This window comes from Myotis myotis, unplaced genomic scaffold, assembly GCF_014108235.1.
Source record: "Myotis myotis isolate mMyoMyo1 unplaced genomic scaffold, mMyoMyo1.p scaffold_m19_p_2, whole genome shotgun sequence".
Taxonomy (NCBI): domain Eukaryota; kingdom Metazoa; phylum Chordata; class Mammalia; order Chiroptera; family Vespertilionidae; genus Myotis; species Myotis myotis.
Window position 1 is genome coordinate 31,190,054 of NW_023416324.1, and position 14,238 is coordinate 31,204,291.

General features: G+C 58.0%; 1 protein-coding gene across 1 annotated transcript; it reads left to right on the forward strand.

Moving 5' to 3' along the window:
* Positions 1-5,682: 5,682 nt before the first annotated feature.
* FOXD2 (forkhead box D2) lies at positions 5,683-8,271 on the forward strand. Its single transcript, XM_036347030.1, has one exon. The coding sequence runs from the start codon at positions 5,735-5,737 to the stop codon at positions 7,229-7,231; it is 1,497 nt and encodes a 498-aa protein (XP_036202923.1). The 5' UTR covers positions 5,683-5,734; the 3' UTR covers positions 7,232-8,271.
* Positions 8,272-14,238: the final 5,967 nt, after the last annotated feature.

Here is a 14,238-nt window from a genome sequence, read left to right on the forward strand (position 1 = left end):
GCGCAAAAATAGGGTCCGGAGGTTATGAGTCCCTGAATGACTTTGCAAAAGCAGATGGGGAAGGGGACCTCGGCGTCCAGTTGTGACTGCGTGGATGCGCGGCTCCTCCAGAGGGCGCTGTTCCCCAGGAATCCGCAATCGGCGTCTGCAAGGCCAGGACTCCCGCTGGTTCCTCGCTCCGCTGGAGTGGGACTTCGCGGCTCGGGTCCGCTCCAGAGGCCTCGGGCACCCGGCCAGAGGAGCGTTACCGGTTCCACCTCTGCTTCGGGATCGGAAAGGCTAAGTGCGCGCGTGCGCGTGTGAAATAAGGGGGCCAAGTTCGGACAGTTCTGTACCCTTCTCCCTCCTGCCCTGCCCCAATTCAGGGCTCCGGAGGGGCGTCGGGTTCCCGAGGTTTGCTGCTCCTGCAGGCAGCATGTAACTGGTCGGAAGGAGGCCGCCGCGGCAGTCGGCCCGGCTGTCCACAGCGTAGTCCCTGTACGCAGCGTCCCAGACACCTATCCAGGCTCGCACCCTCTCACGCCCTCCTTCCCTGCCAGACTCTCGCTGCGGGCTCGGAGTGGGTTTGCAGTCCCCCAACCAGGCCACGCCGCTGCAGGCCCTGGGGTTAAAGGCAAGCCCTCCAGGGCAGTCGCCGCACAGATCGTGCGTCCCGGAGGGGAGGACTCAGGACGGGCGCTGGTTGCTCTGGGAAGTAGTGGGGCACCCAGAGCCACTGTTGCCCTGAGGGGCACATCAACCCAACAAACAACTCACACGCGGACAGGGAAACAGACCCGCTGACCGGAAGCCCGGGACACACTTTGACACAGGGGCGCTAGCTCCCATACCCCTGGAAGCGTCCCCTACTCCCTCGCAGGTCTCCCAAGCATGTGAAGCCTGCCCTACCCTGGTCGCTGCGAAGCCGGTCCCCAGGTCGGGCGGTTTGGGAGCCGCGCTGTTTTCACCGTCTCCTGAGTTCGCAACCCTCTTCCCACGAACGAAAGTCGATAGGCCCCGCTGCTCGCCCTGGTCTCAACGCTGCACGGGCCATCGGGTGCTCAAGCGAGCCCCCACCACGTAGTCCCGGGGTAGGTGGGGCTGGGAGGGGACTGTGGTCAGGCGTAATGGAAGGAAGGAGACGTTTCCTTCTAGAAGTGGAGGAGACACCGGTGTGGGGGGTGCCGCAGAAGCGCCCGACCCTGAGCGGGCGCCTAGGGGTGGGCAGGTGGTGGGCTTCAGCGGTGCAGGCGCATATGGAGGCCCGGTTAGTGGTGTGCTTGCAGAGGGCCAGGCCTCTCCTAGAACCCTGATCTGAGTCCCGCTCCTGTGTGCAGGGAGCCCGCCGCCTAAGGTTAGTCCCGCAGACCTGGAGTCTCCTGCCTCCTAGCCAGGCCGAGGACACCATCACCCTGGAGCAGGCGGAGATCTGGGGTGGAAAGATGTTACCAACTACGTCCAAACACCATCTCGTTCCAGAGCTGTAGCCCGGTGGTGGAAGGACCGGAAGAGGGTGGCTGCGGGCAAGTCTCACCACTTCCCCCCCAAGGCTGTTCAGGTTTGTGAATAAAATGAGAGAAGTGTGCAGACTTCGTGTCTGTCCCCTGGTCCAGCTAAGGCCGCGGTTTGCAGCCGGCCACACTGAGGGGTGGATCTCTGAGCTCACCGAACTCAACCCTGGAAAGGCAATGCAGCCACCTGCCTCTAGCTCCCTCAGTGCCACTCTCTGCCAGTCTCACGATTGACTTAATTATATTCTCATAATCATGGAAGACTCTCTGTCCCCCTGCCCCCCAGCTCTAAGAGCATGTCTACATACATGGACCACAAGGAGGGGAGGGAGAAGCCATATGGGGAGAGAGCCGCTGATAGCAACACATCTCAATAAACACATAACAACCTCTCCAGGTTATCAGAACATTTTACAGTAGAAAACTGCCCAAAGGACCCCCCTCCCCCGCCCCCAGCAAATGCGTCCTCCCAGTTGTTTCTGGGTTGCTCATGAGAGGTGGCCAAATAGTGAGGCAGACAAAGAAAGAGGCTGGGCACAAGCCTTGTCACCCCTGCTTCTCTGAGGCTGCAGGCATGGGTGCTGGGCCGCAATCTTCTGGAAAAGCACCCAGGTTTTCCAGGTGGGAATGACAGACTCACACAGGGCTGCAGAAGCAGGAAGGGCTGGAGCCATGGGAGAAGGGCAGAAACGAAAGGAACCTCCAAACCCAGGTGGCCCTTCTCCCAGCCCCCAGTGCATTGTTCAAAACAAATAGGCCCAGAAAACCTTTCCTCAGGCAAGAATGGAGCCTGGCCAGGGACTAAGCCAGCCGTGGGCAAACTACGGCCTGTTTGAAATGAATAAAACTAAAAAAAAAAGACCGTACCCTTTTATGTAATGATGTTTACTTTGAATTTATATTAGTTCACACAAACACTCCATCCATGCTTTTGTTCCGGCCCTCAGGTCCAATTTAAGAACCCATTGTGGCCCTCGAGTCAAAAAGTTTGCCCACCCCTGGGCTAAGCAGTCATTGGGGTAAACAGATCAGGTCTGGGCTGGGAGTTCAGACACTTGGGTCCAACCTAATTGGGGGAATGGGAGCCTTCAAAAGCCTGGAAAGTCATGTGATCTCCTGGGCCTCGTTGTGGGTGTGTGTGTGTGTTTCTGAAGGGTCTGGGTGATGATTCCTTAAGATCATGCACCACTCCCACTTTGCAAAGGGGGATAGGGCGTGGGTTCCCTTTGGGAAATCTGAGTCCCAGCAGCAGTCCTGAGGAGCAGGGCCAGGCAGAGGCAGGGGCCAGCAGCTGTAGCTGCTCTGTAGAGCTCTGCCTGCAGCATTAGAACCAGGCTATCTGGGAAGCAAATGCCTCAGCCAGTCTTTCCTGAAGCTGGGTAGGGGACTGGAGCCTGGGGAACCAGGAGAACTCTGGCAAGGAAGAAAGCTACTTATTTATTCATATTTGCCATTTCAGAAATGAAGACATTTAGAAGGTGAGATGAAATAGGATAGTGCCAGTCTTGTTTTTCTCTCCATTTACTTAGACACTAGCAGAACTGAGCTGGTCTGGAGTTGTGTGGTAGACAGTGAGTGTCTGTGAAGTGAGAGAGATTGAGCGTGCTGGGAGTATGTGTAGGGTTGCCAGATAAAATTAATTTGCTAAATCTAGCAACCCTAGTTATGTGAGTTCTGGAGTCATGAAAGAATTTCTCTCCAAAGGGCCCCCACACCCTCACAAAGCCCTATCACCTAGGAAATTCTGATTCCAGGGCCACTAGTCCCTGCCCAATTTCCTGTCCATGGCTTAAGGACTGGACCGCTTATCTTTTCCCCAAGAACAGTATTTATGCAGCCCAGCACACTAGGTGGACCCCCTTTGTCTGAGGGCCTGAAGAGGAGCCCAGAGGAGTTGCTCTCACAGGATATGAGCAGCCAGCCCTGCCTTCTACCTTCCTTTGGCTCAGGAGGATGGAGAACTCTATCATGAGGATTCTGTAACAAGATTTGCACCCGACCCTAGTTTGTCTTGTTGGAGAGCCTCAGGGAGTCCATTCTCTCCTGGGGCCTCTGTTGCCTTAGCTGTGGAATTGAAGTTAGATTTACACTAGGTTATTCCATATATTGGAGGCTGCTGTTAGATGAAAGTGAGAATTCACCCACCCTCACATGGGCTCTGCTGAGATACAGCCTGCAGGGGCTGCAAACTGCCTCCCACTCTCTTCTCAGTGCTTATCTGCAAGGGGCCTAATTCTGCACAGTGACTGGTGCGGCAGTGTAACCCACCGAGTCAGAGGGCTGCACCAGGGCTGGAGGTCAGGTGGGAGAATACACCACCTTTGACTCCTTTTCTTTTCTTCCCAGGAGTCTTCCAAGTGCTCACAATACCCTCTTCAAAAGTAACCCAGAATGATTTGGTTACTTTTACATATTAGTCATGACCAAGGTGCTATTAACCTTATTTTTACAGAAGAAGAAACAGAGGCATAAAGCGTTAGGAAACTTATCTAAGATGGCAGAGCTGGTAAGTACAGGACTGGGACTCCAGAAACCTGACTCCAGGCTTCCTGCTTTTAATTACTAAGCAAGGAAGGAAACGGAGGCTGGGAAGGGAAAGTAACCTGCTGGCTGTCATATACAGTAGGGAGACTGTGGAGCTCAGTTGGGTTTCAGGCCGCGAGCGTCCGAGCTTTGACCACTGCGCGGCGCTGTCGGGACAGCAGCCGGCCCGTATGCTCAGTTCTTGCCGACTTCCAGGGCCCATCTCCCCTTTCACCCCTCAGAGGCTGAGATGGGCCCAGTCTGAGCCGGTGCTACTCGTTGCTGGGTTCCTGGTGGGAGACCACGCGGGGAGAGACAAGCCTAATGAGATGGAAAGGAACCCAGCTGGCGAGAAAAAGGGCACAGGACCAGCCCGTGAGAGATGAAGGCAGCACTGGCCCGGACTGCGGTCAGGGTTCATTGAAGAAGGTCCTGCTGCCTGTCTGTAGAACCTACAAGTCCAGCTAGAAAGTTGGGGGGGGGGGGGGGGGGCGAGCAGCCCTCTAGTGTGACTGGGGTTGGGGGAGAGAGGAAAACTGAGCCAGGGTTTCCCGGACCCACAAACAGACATCCAGGCAAATGCAAGGTTTCCGCAGAAGACGGAGACAAGGATTCACCGAAGGCGAGAAAGACACAGAATCACAACGGATACTGAGACAGAAAAAGTACAGGCAAACTCAGGGCTAAGGCGCGGACCGCGCTCCCGGGAATACGGGCGCCGCACAGAAGCGTGGGGGTAGGTTGGGGAGGGGGGTGACGGGCAGGCGGCGCACTACCTGGGTCGCCGGGGTACCATCCCTCGTTCGGAGTCCAGCGGCGCGGCGAGCGGAAGGTGGCGGGGTCCCAGCCTTGCGGAAGAAAGAGACCGAGCAGTCGGAATCTCTCACCTCTCCGGCCCGAGGCTGAGAGCTCCAAAGTTTGCTCCTCGCGATGACTCCGGTGCGCCTTCCCTTGGGCCCGCAGCCACTGGGCTCCAGCGGCCCCGCTCCCGCGGCGTCCGTCCTGGCGTCTCAGGGCCCTGATCGCGCTCCATCCGAACTTCGGCCTCGGTGGCCCCGGCTCTGCCTCGGAGAGAGATGATGGGTGGGGGCTGTCGCCACTTCTTCTGGCTCTGGCTGGCACCCGCGTGAACCTTAATATCCAGGGGCTGTGCGCACTGAAGGCGGCCGCGGCTCCAGGGAACCGAGGACTGGCGGGGTCTTCGGGGACAAGGAGGACCCCACCTCCCGCCGGAGCGGAGCTCCAGCCGCGGCGGCTGTTGGTTCCCGCCGGGCCCCTCCGCGGAGCCACTCCGCCCGCCCCCTCCCGCCCCGCCCCGCCCCGCCCCACCCGCTCGGGGAGCTCCGCCCCCGGCGCGCGCTCTTCCGCCTTGGGCAGCCTCTAGGCGGGAGGACGAATTCCCCAGCCTCCCAGCACGGGTGGACCCGGGGCCGAGACTGGTTAGGGTGGAAGGACCCCTCAGCTCCTTCCGGGTGCAGGCCCCGCTCCGGCTCCCGGGGCAGCGGAGAGGGCCGCCAGTCGGGTGCCCGCCGAGAGGGGAGAGCCGCGGAGTTAGGCCACGAGGGGGCGCTGCGGAGCTGGGGGACACCCCTCCCTGTCCGCCTCAGTCCCCCGCCCCCTCCCCGCCCGCGCGCAAAACATACTCGCCCCAGAGGCAGCGCAGCGGAGCCGGAGCCGCGGCCGGAGCGGAGCCGGAGAACGGCGGCGGCGGCGGCGGCACCATGACCCTGGGCAGCTGCTGCTGCGAGATCATGTCCTCCGAGAGCTCTCCGGCCGCGCTGTCCGAGGCGGACGCAGACATAGACGTGGTGGGCGGCGGCGGTGGCAGCAGCGGTGGGGGGGAGCTCCTCGCCCGCTCCGGGCCCCGGGTCCCCCGGGACGCGCTCCCGAACGGCCCCGAGCCGCCCTCGGAGGAAGCCGAGGCGGACGCCGCCGAGGAAGAGGAGTCGGGCGGCTGCTCTGACGGCGAGCCCCGCGCTCTAGCGCCCCGGGGGGCGGCGACCGCAGCGGGGAGCCCCGGGCCAGGCGCGGCGGCAGCCCGGGGCGCGGCGGGGCCCGGGCCGGGACCGCCGTCGGGGGGCGCGGCGACACGGAGCCCGCTGGTGAAGCCACCCTACTCGTACATCGCGCTCATCACCATGGCCATCCTGCAGAGCCCCAAGAAGCGCCTGACGCTGAGCGAGATCTGCGAGTTCATCAGCGGGCGCTTCCCCTACTACCGGGAGAAGTTCCCCGCCTGGCAGAACAGCATCCGCCACAACCTCTCACTGAACGACTGCTTCGTCAAGATCCCCCGCGAGCCGGGCAACCCGGGCAAGGGCAACTACTGGACGCTGGACCCGGAGTCGGCCGACATGTTCGACAACGGCAGCTTCCTGCGGCGCCGCAAGCGCTTCAAGCGGCAGCCCCTACCGCCGCCGCATCCACACACACACCCTCACCCCGAGCTGCTGCTGCGTGGCGGGGCGGCGGCGGCTGGGGACCCCGGCGCCTTCCTGCCGGGCTTCGCCGCTTACGGCGCCTACGGCTACGGCTATGGGTTGGCGCTCCCAGCCTACGGCGCCCCCCCGCCCGGCCCGGCCCCGCATCCGCATCCACACCCGCACGCCTTCGCTTTCGCCGCCGCCGCCGCCGCCGCCGCGCCTTGCCAGCTGTCGGTCCCCCCTGGCCGTGCAGCTGCGCCTCCACCCGGACCTCCGACGGCCTCGGTGTTCGCAGGAGCGGCCTCGGCTCAGGCCCCAGCGCCAGGGACGGGGTCGGGGCCGGGCTCGGGACCCGCAGGCCTTCCCGCCTTCCTGGGCGCAGAGCTGGGCTGCGCCAAAGCCTTCTACCCCGCGTCCCTGAGCCCTCCCGCAGCCGGCACCGCGACCGGTCTATCCACCGCACTCCTGCGCCAGGGCCTCAAGACAGACGCGGGTGGTGGTGCGGGCGGCGGGGGCGCCGGGGCTGGGCAGAGGCCTTCCTTCTCTATAGACCACATCATGGGCCACGGTGGCGGCGGGACTGCACCTCCGGGCGGAGGCGAGGGCTCGCCGGGATCGCCGTTCGCGGCTGCGGCGGGTCCTGGAGGTCAAGCCCAAGTCTTGGCCATGCTGACTGCGCCTGCCTTGGCTCCAGTGGCTGGCCACATCCGCCTCTCGCACCCCGGGGAAGCCCTCCTGTCCTCAGGGCCCCCGTTTGCCGGCAAAGTTGCCGGTCTCAGCGGCTGCCACTTCTGACCGCGCCGGGCTCAGGGCCACTTGGGCCCGCACTCAGCCTCTCCCGGCAGCTCCTGCGGTCCCCGCGGAACTCAGGGAGTCCATGCGTGAAGAGTCTCCAGACCTTGGGCCGGCGCGCGCGACTTGGCTCTGCGTTCAGAATATCGGCGATGGTTGGGACCAAGCGGGCTCCACCGCTCAGGGAGAGCCCGGGTCTCCGCGACGAGGTCGCAAGCTTTGATTCCATTCCAGTTTGAGCAGCAAGAGGGGAATGGGGGGAGCCTTCGCTTTCCCCGGCCTCTGCGCCTCTGGCAGCCCCGGAAGAAGGCTTTCCCGGTGCCTTCCCAGGCCCTGCGGATCCCGCCAGAAACACCAACCGCGCAGAGAGGTCTTCCTCTCTGTATCTCCTTCAGTCCTTCCCCGACTTTGAGATCTTGTTTGTCCAATATTATAATTTAAAGACACCTATTATCTGCTTCGTACTTAAAAGAAAAAATTCAACTCCTTTCCTTGCTATTCTCCCAGGAAGTTCGTTCTCCCCGAAGCCTAAAGCTGAGTCTACACAGGTGAAGCTGAGCAGAGAGCAGAAGCGAGGTGTCTCCGAAATCCCTTTGGAAACCCTGGGTCCCACTCCACTGGGGAGCATCCTTCCCCTTTTGTGTTGGGGTGCCTTTGAAGGAACATTTCCCCTTTCCCAGAGCTGGCTGGGTCCCGCCAACCAGGGCCAGCCGCCCCATCAGCGTTCTACTCTGTCCCAGGCCCTGGGATATTTATTATCGCTAAAGGCAATGAGTTTAGGGTGGGAGAGAAGGGTCTGAGTCAGGGACTGGAGAAGTGGGGGTGGGTGGGTGAGCGCACATCCTGTGGCAGGGGGTCCTGTAATTATGTGTAAATATCTGTATAGCCGGCTGCTATCTGTGTTCTCTGTCCACTGGGTGTGCATTGATTTAGACTTCTCCACTGTGGGGAGGCTGTGAAATCCTCTGATGGTTTGTGTGGAAGAAAAGAAAAATCTGTCTCCCTTTCCTCCCCATTGGTGTCAATTGAATAAATGTATGTGAACTCCAGCAGTCACCAGCTCTGTCTGCTTGCCTGCACTCCCCTTTTTACGTAGTTAGGGTTCTCCCAGAAGGCCCTCCTCCCCCCCCACCAGCTTCCAGGCGGGCAGAGGTGGACTGAGGAAGGGTCCTGGGCAGCCCAGGCAGGCAGAAGAGGGCTTGGGCTATTGGGTGTGGGGGAAACTATGGCCTTGGCCTTTGCTGTTAATGGGCCAGGACTCTGGGAGGCCTGTGACCCCTCTAGTGCTTTCATTTTCACTCTGGTCCAGGAGGGTTTCTGCAGAGAGGTTTTGTTTCAAATGCACCTGGGGAATCTCATCTTCTCTGAGTTCAGACTTTAGCGTGGGGCAGGTCTGAGTGCCCAGTACTTATGGACACTGTACTCATTAAGTAGAGTTTCAGTGTCTGTGTCTTTTGATGCATTTTCTGCGTGCTTCTATGTGTGGGGACTTTTAAGGAGCTTGTGATCTGTGTTTTGTTGTTCTTTTTAGGGGAGATGGGTAGTACTTCAGGATATCTGTGTTTTAATTTGTCTGTGTGACCATGAACGTGTGTCTGTGGTCTTCTGTCACTGTCTATTTCTATGTCCCTAGATGGAGAGAGGTTTCTGATGCCTCTGTAGCGCCTTCCTTGATCCACCCACGTAATAGAGTGAATGGCTTGAAAAGAGAAACTCCTCTCTTTCCCAGTCCGAGGGGATTAGAGGTGTGCTATGTGGTAGAGTCAGTGTGGTCATATTCTGTTAGGGAAAACCTCCTCAATCCTTGACACATGACTATAGCTGGAACCTATTGCTTGAGTGCAAAGCCATTGCGCGTAGGCTAGTGTCTTCCACAAGCCATCTGAGCCTCCAGTTCACTGCCTGCGCCTGGGATTCCCTGTGGCCAGACTGGCAAAGCATGTTGGGTTAGAGAAGATGCTTTTGTAGGTCTTTTCTCTTACATTCAACTAAGGTCAGAGGTGAGAAGGAGTGATATGGAGGTGCAAAAGAGGAAGTTCAGCCTTCACAGAAAATAGACACATGCAGAGGGAGAGGGTTTTCAGACAAGTGACAGACAGAGAAGGAAGAAGACAGATGGAGAGAACTTGAGAGGGGCAGGCAGGGAGAAGCCATACAGGTCTCTTTAACCAGATTCCTGGGCACTGACAATAGTAGGAAAGAAGGAGGAGAAAGTGAACAGTGCCCTATAGAAGGGGGTCAGGGTGGGAAGACTGCACAGGGCTGAGGGTGAGTGGTTGGGACTGCTAAGTCTCAGCCGCTTCCCCAGTGGAGGAGAGACAAGGTCCCAGGTACATCTGGTAAACGCAGCCCCATCTGCTAGAGCTGAGGTGCCCTCTCCTTCATCTTGTTGAAAGACTGAGAAGTGGAGGGAAAATGAGTGCATGCAGTGGGCCATCTCCCCATGATTTTATCAAGCAGTCCAGGAGAAGTAAGGTTAAACTCAATGGTCACAAGAGGGGCTGACTGTGGATACCTGGATGCCCCTGGCTGGCTGCTTGGTTGATTTCCATTGCTGAGTTTGATTTCATTTCTTTTCACTTGAGGAAGGTTGAACATGACCGTGTGTTTGCCCACAATAAAGCACTTTGTGGCTTACACGATCCCGTTTACCGTGAATAGGTCGCTTCCAGATATTAGTTTGGAGCTTCAAGTAAAAGTTTTATCAATTGGTGTTTCCTCTCTAGAAGAGAGAAAATCAAGTCGGCCAGAATTCATATATGATGATGGATAGATGAGATACTTCCACAACTGCTATTTCAAAAGAAACAGCAAATCCTCCCAGTTTCCTCAATTTGTCTTTGTGAAAGTGTGTGTGAATTTATCTGACTGTATTGCTTGGTGTCAGAGGGTCCGTCCACATCAGGAAAAGGCAGAGATAAGAGGATTGGGGACAGGATTGGGGACAAGTGAGATACGCTCTTTCAGGGGCTTCAGTGGAACTTGGGACCTCAGACCCATGACTCAACCTGAATTTCCCAGAAGGCCAAGTACAGGCCAGATATAATGGCTGAGTACTGGGGTCCAGAAAGAAGCCACCTGTGTCCACCTGGCCTTGACAAACATCAGAAAAAGATTGCTCAGCGACCTGTGGGCTGAAGGCAGGAGAGAAGGAGGGTGTTTTGAATCTGGGACCGCTTTGGGTTGTGTGGGCCGGAAACTTATTAATTAGAAGATGGCAAGGACCCACCAGGGACCTGGACTGTGAGGAGAAGCAAGGAGAAGAATGAGGGAATTGCAGATTTGCCTGGTAGCGTCCTCAGGCTCCCCACCCCCTCCAGGCCAGACTGACTGGTAAGTGGCTCCCTCCCAACCTGTGGGTGCACAGGTTGGGTGTTCAGTGAAGGCCAGCCTTCCGGGAGGAGAAGCAGGCTATCCCACTTCCAGCGGCTCCTGTAGCTTCCCCCCACTGCCTGGGTGGAGACAGCTGAGCCTCTGCCCCGGCAGACCCCAACAATCGGTGACAATAATAAGAAAATATCCAGGGAACACCTTCATCTCTCGAGGTGAGAAAAAAAAATGCTAAGAAATCAGCTTGGGGGTTCACAGAGAGCTGCAGAGCGGGCAGTTTAAAGGGGAAGAAAATTGGCGAATTTCACTGGTCAATTTCACTTCATTTCGTTCAATTTCGTTCAATTTCATTCCTTTTCATCCTGCGCGGCCAGGAGGCCCCAGGCCACAAGGAAGGGGAGGGGGCCTTTCCGGGCAGAATTTCCCCCATCCTGCAGGTTTACTTTCTATGGCCGAGAATAGCCTTGCTTCTCAAACTTTGATATTCTTTCAGTTACGGCGAAGGGCAGTTGTTTTATTTTATTTTAAAATGTGAAGGATATCTGGTTGGGGTGATGGAGGCACACCGGTGAGCCTCTTCTTCCCCCTTCTCTCTTGCAGCCCAATTAAAGCGGTGAATTCTTTTCACCGCCGATTCTTCCCCATCTTTCTTTCTCCCGGGGCACCCCGGACCACCCAGGAGCCGGAGTCGAGGTGGGGGCGGACACTTCCCCTCCAGATCCAATTTGTTCTCGCCACAGCAGGCGCGTCTTCGTGGTTACAAAGCGCTTTTTCCCTGATGACTTTTTTCCCCTTTTCAAAAACACTTCACTCTCTCCCCTTCAGCGAGCAACCCTCCCCAGGCCCGCCCCTCCTCCTTCTCCCCTCGGGTTTATTTAAACTTCGCCTCCTCCAGCACCGCCGCAGCGCGCACTTAATGAAGTTGAAGGCTCGGTGAGCCCGGGTGAAGAGGGGTTGGAATCTGTTGAAAGGGGCGTTTTGTGACACTGATTGCGGCGGGGGTGGGAGCGGTCGCGGACCAGACAATGACCGATCAGTCGGGTTTTCCACCGCGTCGGGTTAGGCGAATAAAGGCGCCGACGCTGTTTAAACGAGGGACCTTGCAGAAGAAAGGGAGAAAAGATTTCGAGTGTGGAGCGTGCCTCATAGGATTTTGAGCTTAGGAGGCGATGGGAGGAGGCAGCTCGCGTAGGGTCTTTACCGACCGGGTTCGGAATTTCTCTTGCATCCGGCCCAAAAGAAGCGAGGAGAGTTTGGGTTTGCGCCTAAATGACTCGGATACGTGGTTCAAAAGGTTGCGTAAGCTGGGGACCTGGAGATGCGTCCAGGAGGACCATCCAGAAGGATGAGACCCAGCTGACATTTGTCCTGGGGGCTGGCGATTTCTAGAGAAACGGTGGGCAGAGGTAGCGCAGGATACTTAAGCCTCCTAAGGTTTTTGTCTATTGGGGCACCTGAGAGCAAAACAAATGTTAATTGGAGTTTTGGAGAGGAATTATTCTGTTCTTTAAGGTCGGCATAGACACGTATCAACATAAAACTGTAAGGGGGACAGAGGTTCCCAGATCCGGTTTCGAGAAGGATTTTTTCCGCCAGTTGGTGGGCGCGGCGCGGGGCGGAGCGGGCACCGCCTCCTGTCGTAGCGGAGCGAGCCTGGCGGCGGGAGGCTGCGGCGCGGCGGAGGCCGGAGGCTTCGAGGCTTCGGCCGCTGCGAAGGAGGGGACCTCTCTGGAGTCTGCGCCCCCGGGCTGGACAGGGCGCCGATGCCCTCGGGCTGTTGCCGACACTCTCGGAGCCCAGCGCCCAGCTCCAAGTCCCGGGTCTCTGCGGAGCGCTCCCTTTTCGCTGCACGCGGACTCAGCGGAAGTCGCTCGCCGGCCGCGCTTTACCTCTCTGGGTGCCGCAGGGGTCTGCGCCGGGTGTCCTCCCCAAGGCCACGCCAGCCTCCTCGCGGTAATGTCGTCTTCCTGGAGGTCGTCTACAGGCTCTAGGGCTTGACCTCCTCCCCCGGTTTCGGCCTCTCCGCAGCCCAGCTCCCAGGCCGCGCGCAGCTCCGGGCCGGGGCGCAGCAGACCCGGGACCACGGCGGCAGGCTGGGCGCGCGGAGCTGCCGCTACAGGGGTCCCGCGCGTTGTGTCGTGGGGAGCTGGGGCCTTCGCGCTCATTTCCCGAAGATGGAAAATCGCCTCAGGCTGGTCTCACCTTCGGGGCATTTCTGTCTGTCCATGTGCAGTTAGAAGTATATTTGGAATTGCGGTTGCACGGATCTTAGGACTGAAAAGAACGAATTATGGAGGTGGGGGGGCGCAAAACATTTAAATTCGTCTCTTTGATCCGTAAAGATCACGGAGGCCCTGAAAAGTGCATTTCAAATGATTTGTGTTGACACTGCCAGTGTGCGTGTGTGTGTGTGTGTGTGTGTGTGTGTGTGTGTGTGAGGGCGGGTACGGGAGTGGGGCTTATTGTCCCAATTAACTCGCGGGCTGCTTACAAAGGGGCCTTGCTTCTCTGCCCTCTCCCCCAGCAGGTGTGGGTGCCTTAGGACTCCTTGCTTAGATGCCCCTCCCGTTCAGATGCAGAAGTGTTGGTCTGGCTGGGTTAGGGGAGCCCACCGCCCCTCCACCCTTGATCTACCAAAGCCTGCGTGCAGCCCTTCTCTAGGGCCCTGTGGGTTTGAGGCTCAGTGGCGAGTTCCATGCAAATGCCCCCATGTTTTTGAGCTATTCCCGCTGGCCCCGTCACCCCAGTCAAAGGGCAGCGGGTGAGGTTATCGCTTAAATTAGTCTCAGACGCAGAAGGCAGCAGTTTAGAGGGGCTTGAAGACCAACGGCTCCACTTTCTGCTTACCAGGTTCAGATCTCACAGGGGTCGGTTGCAGAGCGGAGGAGTGGATCCAAGGACCTGGGCTCTCCGTACAAGGAATTGGATCTCAGGGCTCCAAGCTGGTGGATGGGTTTTGTGCCCAGATCCCTACCTCCGCCCTCCCACCCCCTCTCCCAACCAGGCAGGCTTTGTGGAGGCCAGACAGGCTGGGGGATGGAGGACCATTCCGAGTATCCTTTTGCAAACCCGTGGGTGGTTGGTATGGCAATGCAAGGGCCGATGGATTGAGAGGCCACTTCTGGGTTCTGATGGCCCCAGGGTGTACCTCTGGCCTCTGAACCGCACCTCGCACGTTGGTTTCTCTACTGATCATCTAAAGAGTGTGAGGCCAGCATTTGGGCTGTCTGTGTCCAAGAACAGTTTTCTCGTCTGAGAATTGCGTAGTAAGAATCAAACACAGGCGAGTTAATTTGCCTCTAGTCCTGGAGAGCTCTTTCCTCTCTGGCTCCTTCCTTCCATCCACACATATTTATTGAGCGCCTACTGTGTGCTAGGCATTTGTACTGGAGGTGCAAGCAGCAAACATCTGCCTAGCCTCATTACCCATGGTCTAACTCTGGAGGTTGAGAGCCGAAGCAAAGGCAAAACAACTGATTACCACAGTATTTGAGGTAAAACAAAAGTGGTGTGTTAAGGGTGAATGGTGGTAGATTTCCACTTTATGATGATGGTTCCAGGTATCACAGCTCATAGGTGTGTGTGCTTTTGGGGTACTTGAGGGTCTGCGACTGTGTATATGTTTGTGTGTGAGAGGGGACCGGTATGTGTCAGTGTGTATGGGTGACTGTGCTTGGGAG

Excerpts from the sequence above, each read along its gene's own strand:
- FOXD2 (XM_036347030.1), top strand. The coding sequence starts at position 5,735 with ATGACCCTGGGCAGCTGCTGCTGCGAGATCATGTCCTCCGAGAGCTCT.